General features: G+C 40.3%; 1 protein-coding gene across 17 annotated transcripts in view; it reads left to right on the top strand.

Moving 5' to 3' along the window:
- Ppip5k2 (diphosphoinositol pentakisphosphate kinase 2) overlaps nucleotides 1-12142 on the top strand; it is a 67288-nt gene that overhangs the window by 16301 nt on the left and 38845 nt on the right. For 12 of the 17 annotated variants that reach the window (XM_052191765.1, XM_052191766.1, XM_052191770.1 and 9 more), the window contains 10 exons: nucleotides 1250-1411; nucleotides 2334-2455; nucleotides 3948-4049; nucleotides 5064-5150; nucleotides 6076-6151; nucleotides 6272-6381; nucleotides 7919-8004; nucleotides 10970-11095; nucleotides 11210-11331; nucleotides 11514-11696. In XM_052191765.1, coding sequence (XP_052047725.1) covers nucleotides 1250-1411; nucleotides 2334-2455; nucleotides 3948-4049; nucleotides 5064-5150; nucleotides 6076-6151; nucleotides 6272-6381; nucleotides 7919-8004; nucleotides 10970-11095; nucleotides 11210-11331; nucleotides 11514-11696 — 1176 coding nt within the window. The remainder of the gene's footprint in view (nucleotides 1-1249; nucleotides 1412-2333; nucleotides 2456-3947; nucleotides 4050-5063; nucleotides 5151-6075; nucleotides 6152-6271; nucleotides 6382-7918; nucleotides 8005-10969; nucleotides 11096-11209; nucleotides 11332-11513; nucleotides 11697-12142) is intronic. The other 5 variants (XM_052191768.1, XM_052191772.1, XM_052191775.1 and 2 more) reach the window with 1 other exon arrangement.

The following is a 12142-nucleotide window of genomic DNA, read 5'->3' as shown; positions in this document are numbered from 1 at the left end:
TTACCTCTCACGGTCACTTGTAATTACCCAACTGGCAAAAGCTACATCTAACTGCTGCTGTCCAGCTCATGAGAGAAGATGATACTGTATTGTCACTGAACCAGAAGAAGCAGAAAGAAGAAAGAAGGATGATTTCAACTGGAAGTAAATCATCTTCGTTAGATTGAAAACTCAGACATTTAACTAAGAGCATATAAATCATAGAGACCATGTAGTTTTAATTTATATTTTGAGGTTACCATTAATTTTAGAGAAGGGTAACTATTTAGCTTCAGCCTTTTTCAGTGTTGTTATTGCTGGTACTAGGGATAGAATGTAGTTCTGGGAGGCAGGCAAGCATCCTAACACTAAGTTCTTATTCCGTCCAGATTTCCTGTTCTGTTTTGTATGGTAGACATCACTGACAGTGGGAAGCCCAAGATCTCCTTTTAAAGAACAGTGTTCTTAAATGCTTAAAAGTAAAATACCCAGTATCACAAAGATGACAGATTGTAGTGAATGTTGTAAAAACATCTAGGTCAAGTTTTAAAACGTGATATTTAGATGCTAAGGAGCAGGACAGTATCAGATTGGGCATCCTAGTAGCCACAGTATCCAAAGAGTGATGAGTGTCAGCGATTGGTGGCTCTGGTAATGGTGATGTCATATAAAAACACCATTGCACTTGGTGACTGACGAAGCTCACCTTCCCTTAGCCAGCCTTCTCTTGATGAGGCTGCTCTTTCTAAACTTATACATCTCATGTTGAACTTGTCCTTTAAAAATTGTTGGTCAATTCTCAGTGGCCACAGGATGCCCTCCATGTTCCGAAGACTGCCATGCAAGCTATTTCTTCCAACAAATGCCATTCCATGCGGTACATACTACAGTTGGATTCCTTTCCCGCCCCAGAATGCCTTCATTTCTGTCCTCTCTATCACCTCTGTAAAATGCCTTCCCTGATTCTCTCACAAGATGAATTCCATACCCTTTAAAAAGTCATTTAGACATTTCTTCTATGTCTAAGAATTGTGTCTTTACAGTTTTAGGACATAATGCTGAGATCTGTGCTTTTGTACAACAATAAAGTCTTATTATGCTGTATAAGAAATTATGTATACCTTTTCTGGTATATTGAAAATCCAGGCATATAAAATAGAAAGGTATGTTTGTTAACAGTCTGGCATTTGAACTGTTTTAAATAGGAATGTTTCTTTGAATTTATTGTTTTCTGGTTTTATATACTATATACATTTAAATTTTACAAAAGGTTTATACCGTGGGTCCAGACTATGCACATGCTGAAGCTCGGAAATCTCCAGCTCTCGATGGCAAGGTAGAACGAGACAGCGAGGGGAAGGAAGTAAGATACCCCGTCATTCTCAATGCGCGCGAGAAGCTGATTGCGTGGAAAGTCTGCCTTGCTTTCAAGGTAAGAGGCCATGCAGGCCATGCAGGCCCAGGCGGTCTGCGCTTGCTTTGCGGGTGCTAGGCATTACTGGACTTACACTGGAGAGGAAAGCTGAGGAGGTCGTTACTGTATGTGAGCTCAGATGTGTGTATGCAGGCGATCCTGGGGGCTAACATCACCCTCCTCATTTCCAGCATATTCTTTTTGGATCACAGAGAAGTAATAAACCTTGTTCATTTATTCAAAACTTAACGCTATAGAACAATACTTCTGCTTGCATACTTTGTGGTCATGCCTAGCATGTTCCTTTCTTTTTAATTGGTGATAAGTAATTTTTACTTTTATAAAATAGTTTTTAAAACCTGTTTGAATAAAAATGGTCTTCATTGTTTTATCCTTTGTCCTAATATATAGTAAAACTTATTCCTGTGAACAATATACACAGTTTATTCCTGTGAACAATATACACGGTTTAGAGAAAGCCCTCTTTCTATCCTAGTAATTTATCTAATTACTAGTATATAGTAAATATTCAAGTGGAAGTAATGCAGCCTGCATTTAATGAAGGATGTGTCTTATCATTTTAGAGAAGGCCTATCCCAGGTTCATAACATAAGCTAATTATATTACTGGGTTATTAATAAAAGAACTACTTTTTTTGTAGTGATTTTGTGTGACGAATGATAATCTGTGACTAAGTTGTAATGCATTCTTATAAACTCTTTTATTGTGCTTAGATTCCAAAGACTGACATTACTCATGAAAAGGGAATAATCACATGCAATACATAATGTGTGTTCAGAGTGCTCAAGGTTAGGGTTATTTATAACCTTCTTATCTTTTTATGCTGCAAACATTTATATATAATGTTCTTAAGAAATTAGAATATGGAATCATAGTAGTTCCAATGATACCTTGAAATTTCTACCTTTTTTTAAAATAGCAAACAGTTTGTGGCTTTGATTTGTTACGTGCCAATGGACAGTCCTATGTGTGTGATGTCAATGGCTTCAGTTTTGTGAAGAATTCCATGAAGTACTATGATGACTGTGCAAAAATTCTTGGGTAAGCATTTACTGCCCCACTTTTCTCCCGTGAGCATGCGTTAGCCATGGGAGCTTTTTGATCACTCTAGGGCCATATTCCATATTGATAAGATACCCTTAAACCATGCTAGATTCTGAGTTGTACTTTAGTTTATGAGGACAGCTTAATTAATAACATATTCCTAACAGTTTCACATCAGGGATTTTGCTGAAACATAGGATTATTAGATACAACACTCCTCCATTTTTCCTATGTAATTGTATTTGAAGTGTTTCATTAACCTACTTAATGTTATAAAATAAACGTTCATAAAATAAGACACTTGAATCATATGGAACAATTTGAAATTCAAGGTTGCTTTTCCATGACTTCTTTACATATATATTATTGGCTGTTCTAATAAGATGATCAAACAAGTGGAAAATAAAATATTAATGTGTAGAAAAACCATTTTTATTTATCATTTGATTTAAAAAATTAATAAAGCAATAAGTATCTTAATGACTTTCTAAGCATAGATGACAAAATCACATAAGGTAATAGAGTCAGCTTTTGTACCGTGCTTCAAAGAGAAATTGAAGGCACGGGTATCTTATTTTAGCATGAATACATGCTGAGATGGAAGAAAAGAAAAATAGTATGTATGTATGAGAGAGAATGAGAAGAGGAAAGAGAAATGAGAAAGAGGAGGGGAGGGAGGAGAAGAGGGAGAGTGGGTTTGTGTGCACCGTGCAGAGGTGGATGTACCTATGAGGGTGTTCGTGTGTGTGCAGGAGCCTGTGGTGATGGAAGCCCGATCATTCTCAGTCAGTCATACAATCCACTTGCTTGACCTTGACCCTTGAGATAGGATCTCCTGGTCTCTCTTTGGCCTAGTACTCGCTCTGCCTTCCCAACACTGGGATTCCAAAACTACTCACTACCACGCATGCCTTTTTTTTTTTAACTGAGCATTTTATAATTCAAACTCAGGTTCTCATATTTGCAAGGTAAGCACTTTACCAACTAAGAAATCTCTCAGCCCCTCAAGTCAATGATTTAAAGATATTTCACTGTTCCTCCTATTAAGAAAATATAGTAATAGCTTGTTAGAAATTATATTTAGAATAAGTTTGTCAGAGATCGAGGTCAGTGAAGGAATACTCTGTGCACAAGGCTCTGGTTTCCATGTTCACTACCTCACGCAGACAAAGAAAAATAGCATAATAGGTGATTAACAGTTAATGAACAATAAAAAAACCAGCTAACTGGAAACATAATTAAAGCAACACATTTTATTTTCAAACTGTATAAATTAATAGCAAATATATGTCATTTTTAATGTGTTCAATTTAGAGATATCTAAGTTTTCATGATCAGGACTTGATCATAACATAATTATAACATAATCAGGTTAATATAACCATTTGATAGTTTGACTTAAACTCTTATGTTTATTTATCATGGCATAATTAAATACCCACATCTATCTTTGGATTAACTAATTTTTAATAATTCTTTGGTCTTAAAGCAACATTGTAATGCGGGAGCTTGCACCGCAGTTTCATATCCCCTGGTCAATACCGTTAGAAGCTGAAGATATTCCAATTGTACCAACTACCTCTGGAACTATGTAAGTTTCAATCCAATTATTCAGTTTTCATTCAGAAATGCCTTAGGCTTGCCACATTAGTCTGTCTTATTATGGTAAAAAATGATTTTCCAAGTGACTATTGGTTACCATATGTAATTTCATATGATTCTGTTGGACGTTGGAGGAATGTATATGCTTTTACAAGGGTATACCAAAGCTCAGACTGTTTCATTAAGCTCCTAAGCCGTGCTTGAGCAAGTATAGAACCATGTAAGGAGGCCTCTGGCCATGGGTGGGTGCCCCTGGGAGCACTACGCAGGTTGTAGCATCAGGGAGCCTTGTCTCTGTCTAGGTAAGTAAGTCAGAACAATATTGCCAAAAGACTTGGCATCTCTGCGTTCTGCCAGGGAAAAATCACTCACTCTAATGACTGAATGCTTCTTAGTCACAAGTTTATAGAAATATATTACCATGTTTCAGTGTTCTAAAAAGATAGATAGATAGATAGATAGATAGATAGATAGATAGATAGATAGATAGATAGATAGATAGAATGAATGAACTTAGGTATATTTTTGAGGCAGCATTTTCAAATAATTCAACATAGACTATTTTTGGACTGTTACTGTCTTTCAGGGATGTGTTCAGTGGTTTGCATTTTGAAAATTGAAATGATCGCTCTTTACTCTAGCATGCTGCTAAATACTTTTCTCAGTTGAATTATAGTAATGTTTTCTTAGATAATAAGGTATAAACATACAGATATGGCAGCCATCCTAGAACAGTTGACTTTGCTTTGATTTAATGGCGTCTCTGTTGATAATTATTCAGGGCATTCAGGGCAGACGTTTCCTAAATAATGAAGCCCAGGTTAGAGTCCATGCACTTTATCCCAGCTTATGGTCATCACCTGAAGAAGAAGGAATACTGTGTAAAAATGGCCACCGCCCCCTTTGGCTTCCTAACCTGTTGTAGGATTTGATCTTCCAAAGTTAAGTCAAAAGAAGCCTTTGATGTTAGGGATTGCGACCAGGGGTCTTTTTGTCCCTTTAGGATGGAGCTTCGATGTGTCATAGCTGTGATACGACATGGGGATCGAACACCGAAACAGAAGATGAAAATGGAAGTGAGGCATCAGAAGTGAGTCCGGAGAGCGAGCGCTCTGCTCGTGTGGGGTTTGAGACCTCTGCAGCCTTAGCTCTTCCGAGTGATGGATCACAGTTTTTACTTACTATTTTTTTGATCATGAAATATTTAAAGCACTGAATGTATACAAACTCATTAAAGTATTGGGTGTGTTAGCATCTAAAATTTACTGTGGGTTTATCTGTAACTATCAGTCTACCTGCCCTTCATTCATCATCATAAATATATTCTACTTACTCTTAGTTTATTGTTTCCTTATATTGTACTGTGAGAAACAACACCTCAGCATTCCAGAAGCAAATCTGTAGAAAGGTCCCATCATTTCTGTTCAGTGTCTGATATGGAAATCTGAGCCATTAAATATGTATTGACACCGATGCGATGCATTGACAACAGAAGCTATTTTGTCCTTAATGGGATCTGCCTTTGTTGTGCACAGGTTTTGACAGTACTATAGTAGGTGTTGGTTAGATGTGGTTAGGCAGGCACGCATTGAGTGTTACCGGGAAAAGAGGAGCAGATGCTACGTGCAGTGGGTACCACGAAGCACATGCGCTTGTATTTCAGAGGTGGACACAAGGGGATCACTTGAGCCAAGGAGATAGATGCTGACTGGGAAATGTGTAACTAGATGCTTTGCTGGAGCCACAAGGTGGAGTTAAAAGAAGAAACACATTTATGTTCATAGACTTTATTCCCATATCTCTTATTTTATTTGGTCGACTATTTGGTGAGGGCTTTTGTTTGCTATTTTTGTTTTTTAATAAAATCTACTCTGTTGCCCGGGCTGACCTTGAACTCATGGTCCCCCTGGTTCAGCTTTCTGAATGCTATGATCATAGGTGTGCACAATACATCCAGCTTCATAGCTATCATACTAGTTACCACGAGTGACTAACTGTCTTCTCTCCGTTGTAAGGTTTTTTGATCTTTTTGAAAAGTGTGATGGATATAAATCAGGGAAGTTGAAGCTCAAGAAGCCGAAACAGTTACAGGCAAGTGGTTGTGCTTTTGTTGTTGTGTGTGTGGTGGGTTTCTCTTTTTATGTATGTTGAATTCAGTTTTTTATGGTGAGATTGTATCAGATGGTAACCTCTTTATATCCACATGCATAGGAAGTCCTGGATATTGCACGGCAGCTTCTCATGGAGCTGGGGCAAAATAATGACTCTGAAATCGAAGAAAACAAGTCAAAGCTTGAGCAGCTTAAAACTGTGTTAGAGATGTGAGTACCTCTTCAGCTCTCTTCCTTACAGTCCAGGTCTCCTGTCTGGTTTCTGGGGCAAAATAGACTATTATACTGAATTATTGGCTTAGTTTCCTTCATTCATTTCAACAAGAGGTACTGCACTTGACCTTCCTGAGTACTTACAACAACGGTCACAGAGCCAACTTAAGCTGAGATCCAGTCCTGTTTACTGACACCCGTCAGTATTTCTCTTGTGAGGTTTACATGGGAAACCACTTCTGTTCTTATATCCTGTAACAATACATAAATTATACTTTGTTTTAAAACTTTTTTCTTTTATTTTTAAGGATTTCCTATATGCATACAATAAGTGTTATCATAGCTGCTTCTCCAACCACCTGTCCCCCACGTCCTCCTCCTGAGATTCTTTGTTAAAGCCAACTAGTGCTGACTGTGTGTGTGTGTGTGTGTGTGTGTAGATATGGGGCTTCCACGGGACATTGGGAGACCTACCCATGGTCATATTCTGCAGAAAGAATGATTGTCTGTCCCCAGAAGCCTCACCTAGCAATAGCCCCAGTAATGGTGAGGCCTGCAGAACACCCCCCCAACACACACACACACACACATACACACACTACACACACACACACACACACACACACACACACACACACACACGCGCGCGCGCGCACACACACACATCAGAATTTTCTCTGGCTTCATCTTGTGTGGGCAGCCATGACTTCTGTCAGTTCATGAATACAATCACCAAGCTTTGCTCAGAGGACACCTTCGTGCAGCGCGCCTTCCCATGCTCTAGCTCCAGAGTGCATCTGTGCCTGTCTGCACGGTGTGCTTTCAGAATCGTCTGACTGGTCTCAAACACTTCATAAGCGATTAACCATTGTTACTGATTTGTTTCTGCTAGGTTATTTTCCCCCTTCCCTTTCTCTTGCTCCAGGCCCTGCTCACCGCAGGCCCCGATTGTTTTGGGACCCTTGCTAGGTTATTTTTTTGTTTGTTTGTTTGTTTTTTATTCGATATATTTTTTATTTACATTTCAAATGATTTCCCCTTTTCTAGCCCCTGACTCCCCGAAAGTCCCGTAAGCCCCCTTCTCTCCCCCTGTCCTCCCACCCACCCCTTCCCACTTCCCCTTTCTGGTTTTGCCGAATACTGCTTCACTGAGTCTTTCCAGAACAAGGGGCCACTCCTCCGTTCTTCTTGTACCTCATTTGATGTGTGGATTATGTCTTGGGTATTCCAGTTTTCTAGGTTAATATCCACTTATTAGTGAGTGCATACCATGATTCACCTTTTGAGTCTGGGTTACCTCACTTAGTATGATATTCTCTAGCTCCATCCATTTGCCTAAGAATTTCATGAATTCATTGTTTCTAATGGCTGAATAGTTCTCCATTGTGTAGATATACCACATTTTTTTTTTTTGAAGAACCCACCAAGGCAATAGAAGAGAACTAGTTTTTATCTGTATCTCTTAGTTTTTCTTTAGGAATTCAATCAATACTTCATTACTATTTTACAATCTAATTGACATTTTATTTTTCAGGTATGGTCATTTTTCAGGAATAAACCGCAAGGTCCAGTTGACCTATCTCCCTCATGGTTGTCCGAAAACGTCCAGTGAGGAGGAAGGTATATCAATTTTAATCCCTATTGCAATTATGTGGATGTAATAACTTATACTGTAGTAGTAACTCAGATCATTTTCTGTTCAGTAGGCTTTGGGATTGGTATACTACTTAAAAAAGCAACTAAAATCAGTATTTTGTTAACTATGCTTTTATCCTTTTAATAAAGAGACTTTTCTTTTTGTTTACTTTTGAGATTATGATTTAGTTACATTTCTCCCTTCCTTCCAAATCCTCCAAAAATACCCATCCCCACTATCCTTCAAATTCATGGCCTCTTTTTTCACTAAATAGAAATTGTTCGGTCCATATAATGTTACCTAAGTATGTGTTTTCAGGGCTGAGCACTTGGCACTGGACAGCCAGCCGGAGTGCTCTTCCCTGGGGAGCACCCCTCTTGGTGCTGAACAGCCAGCCGGAGTGCTCCTCCCTGGGGAGCACCCCTCTTGGCGCTGGACAGCCAGCCGGAGTGCTCTTCCCTGGGGAGCACCCCTCTTGGCGCTGGACAGCCAGCCGGAGTGCTCTTCCCTGGGGAGCACCCCTCTTGGCGCTGGACAGCCAGCCGGAGTGCTCTTCCCTGGGGAACACCCCTCTTGGTGCTGGACAGCCAGCCGGAGTGCTCTTCCCTGGGGAGCATCCCTCTTGGTGCTGGACAGCCAGCTGGAGTGCTCCTCCCTGGGGAGCACCCCTTTTTGCCTCTTCTTCTACCGTGTTCTCCTAACTGTAGGAGCATTTTGAGAACATATTTTAGGGACTGGGCTCCACAACTCTGCTTTTGGATTGGTTGCAGTTTTCTGTAGTGGCCGCCATCTTCTGCAAGGAAGAGATTACTTGATTGGGGGTGGGGACTGCACTTATCTGTGAGTATAGGGACAAATGTTTATAGACTGTTGTAAGGGTTTATGCTGGTTAGTAAATTTGTGGTTGTAGATTCTCCTCCATTAACCATGACTTCACTAGCACAGAACAATTAGCTGTATTTCTAGTACTAGGCATGTTATCCCTCAAGTTGAGCAGGCCTTAGGTACAATTCGAGAGCTGTTGGTTGCTGCCATAGGGTTATTGTGACCCTGACTATCCCCCTAGGGTTATTGTGACCCTGACTGTCCCTCTAGGGTTATTGTGACCCTGACTGCACCCTTAGGGTAATAGCCACTTACTGATGTGCTTCATAGGTGTCATGATTGGTTGGACTGTTGCTTTCCTCACTCCTTCAGAAGCATCATGAAAGCTAGTTCTTGAGGATGGGTCTTTCAGGTCAGTTCCAGCCTAGGAGTCTCTAGGCCCTGCATCTAAAGTTGATGCTGTCTTCAGCAGTATCCAACACCACCCCCCACTGCTGCCCCCCCCCCATGACCCCCATGACCGCCGCAGGCAACAGCAATAGGCTGTGTTTGGGAATCTGTCAGACAGCCTTGGCCGACTGATCAAAAGAGGGTTTCTCATGTCTGACAGGCTCTTGTTAGGTAGGCTTTGGCTCTTGGAGGGAACACCGTCAGCCCAGATCAGCAAATTTCCATAATGATATATATGCGTGTTTATGTGGAATTTACATGGGGTTGCATGCATGATAGGGTTTGGGGTGGGGTGCAGCATGTGCAGATAATTAATGGGATGACTGCATTTTCAGGTGCCCTTGTTATTTTACCCTCCTTATTAAGGAGCCCCATTTCACACCAGGTCTCCTGTACCCTCCAGCCTCACCCTCTATCAGCCACCTCCCTCCCTATGAAGCCCACCATTTCACATTTGCCTACAAGTAATCTGAGAAAAATAGGGTTTGGGTTTTGGGGTTGTTTTTTTTTTTTTTCAATTTTAAGTAAAAAATGAATCTTGTTATTTTTTAAACTCCCCAGGACTTCTTTTTTTCTCCAGGGTTATTTCAGAAAGCCTTTTACTTATAACTTAGTCGATCCTGTTTTGTCCATTTTTGGTAGGAGATGACAGCACAGACAGGAAAAAAACTTGAAATGTGTGGCGAAAAAAAAATTCAAAGTACATATAGCCAGTGCGTTTCTGAACTCCCTTGATATTTTGTTCTAAAGTCCAGTATTTACCTGGATAAGGTAGATCTCCTAATAGCATAAAATCCAGAAAGAAAACCAGGCAGGATTAGAGAGTCTCTTTCATGCATGATATTAATAACACAGGCTGAGTATTCTTTATCCATAAAACTCTGGACTCTATTTGTAAAACTTTGTATTTTTAGTATAGAACATTTGTGTTCATGCCTGCGTGCATGCACGTGTGTGTTGGGGCTCATATGTATCTTATATGTGTCTTGAAGACAATTATACCATATTTGACATGATTTTGTACCTGGGAAAAGTTTACTTGTGAGGAATTTGAATTTGCTGCATCATGTTAGTTTTTCAAACTTGCTAGAGCCTTGTGACTTCGGGGTTTGGATCAGGTATGTCCTACACCCCCTGGTTTCTCTTCCCTGTCACACTGGCACAGTGCTTTCTTCTGAGGATCCTTTTTAAACTGGTAATCAAGAGTGAGCTTATCAGTCTGCTAGAAGACATGTAAATAGACACACCTATTACAAGTAGTTCTCCAAGCGTATTGAAAACTTGAGCCCCTGCCCTGTGCTTTGGTCTTAATTCTGCTTTTAAGAGTCTTTCCCGTCAGGTGAGCAGGGGATTGGAGCAAGACTGAGCTGTCGTTGCTTCATTATACCAGCCTGCAGCCTTAACTACCTTAAATATAAATACAGGTTTGAATGTTTCACGTTATGTGCTTCACCTTTCCACTCCTCTCTCTGTGATCAGGAACAATAGGGCTTTATTTCCTGTATCAGTGCTTGTGATCAAAAAATGTTCTGGGAGAGATGCAATAATAAAAATCAGGGTTCAGGCTAAAGAGCTAATCTTTAGGTTAAAGATTAATACTGAGACCTGTTTAGACACTGGCTTAGATGTTACTGTGCATGATAACATTTCTTTTATCCCTCATATCTGCCTTAGATAACCGAAGAGAGGAGCCTTCCTTACTTTTGGTTCTAAAATGGGGAGGAGAGCTGACCCCTGCTGGCAGGGTTCAGGCTGAAGAGCTGGGAAGAGCTTTTCGGTGCATGTACCCTGGAGGTCAAGGTAAGCGCTATAATTTGACTATATCTATACACTTTACTTTGTGATATTCTTAAGCCTTTTAGAAGTGCCACAAAGCAGAAATATAGCTTAAGTGATGTGAGGATTTATTTTCAGGAGATTATGCAGGATTTCCTGGTTGTGGTTTACTCCGACTGCATAGCACCTACAGACATGACCTCAAAATATATGCCTCTGATGAAGGGCGGGTCCAGATGACTGCGGCTGCTTTTGCAAAGGTACAAGCAGCTTTCTAATTGCTATAAACCCTACATCAAGCCGCTGCTGACAAATATGAAGTGCACTATTAGTAAAGTTGACCTACAATGAGATGCATAACTCATAAGTTGGCATCCTGTAAAATGACTGTGATGGCCTGTGATCCTGCATATATGTGACATCGCACTATCTTTGTACTTAGGGTCTCTTGGCGCTAGAAGGGGAGCTTACCCCCATTCTAGTTCAGATGGTGAAAAGTGCGAATATGAACGGCCTTTTGGATAGTGACAGTGACTCTTTGAGTAGCTGTCAGCAGCGTGTGAAAGCAAGGCTTCATGAAATACTTCAGAAAGACAGAGATTTTACAGCCGAAGACTACGAGAAGGTAGGCCTCAGCCCTTCCTCCCTCAGCTTGTGCCTTTCCAGTTCAGCTGAACTCTCGGTATTTCCATTTGCATACAGGTCGTTAATAATCTCAGCTTTGTAGTAGTCTATATGAGAGACTGGCATACTTTTTGTTTAAAGAATCACATAATAAATATTTTATGTTTTGTGAGCATTTGAGGTCTCTTTTCCTGCTGTTGGTTGCTGTTTTGTCCTGTTGATAGTGTCCTTTGCCTTACAGAAACTTTGTAATTTTATGAGGTCCCATTTGTCAATTCTTGAGCTTAGATTGTAAGCTATTGGTGTTCTGTTCAGGAACTTTTCCCCTGTGCCCATGTGTTCAAGGGTCTTCCCCAGTTTCTTTTCTATTAGTTTCAGTGTGTCTGGTTTTATGTGGGGTCCTTGATCCATGTGGACTTGAGCTTTATACAAGGAGATAGGAATGGA

The sequence above is a fragment of the Apodemus sylvaticus genome, chromosome 9 (assembly GCF_947179515.1).
Source record: "Apodemus sylvaticus chromosome 9, mApoSyl1.1, whole genome shotgun sequence".
Classification (NCBI taxonomy): Eukaryota; Metazoa; Chordata; class Mammalia; order Rodentia; family Muridae; genus Apodemus; species Apodemus sylvaticus.
The sequence above is the reverse complement of the archived record's forward strand: the minus strand, read 5'-3'. Positions and strand labels throughout refer to the sequence as shown.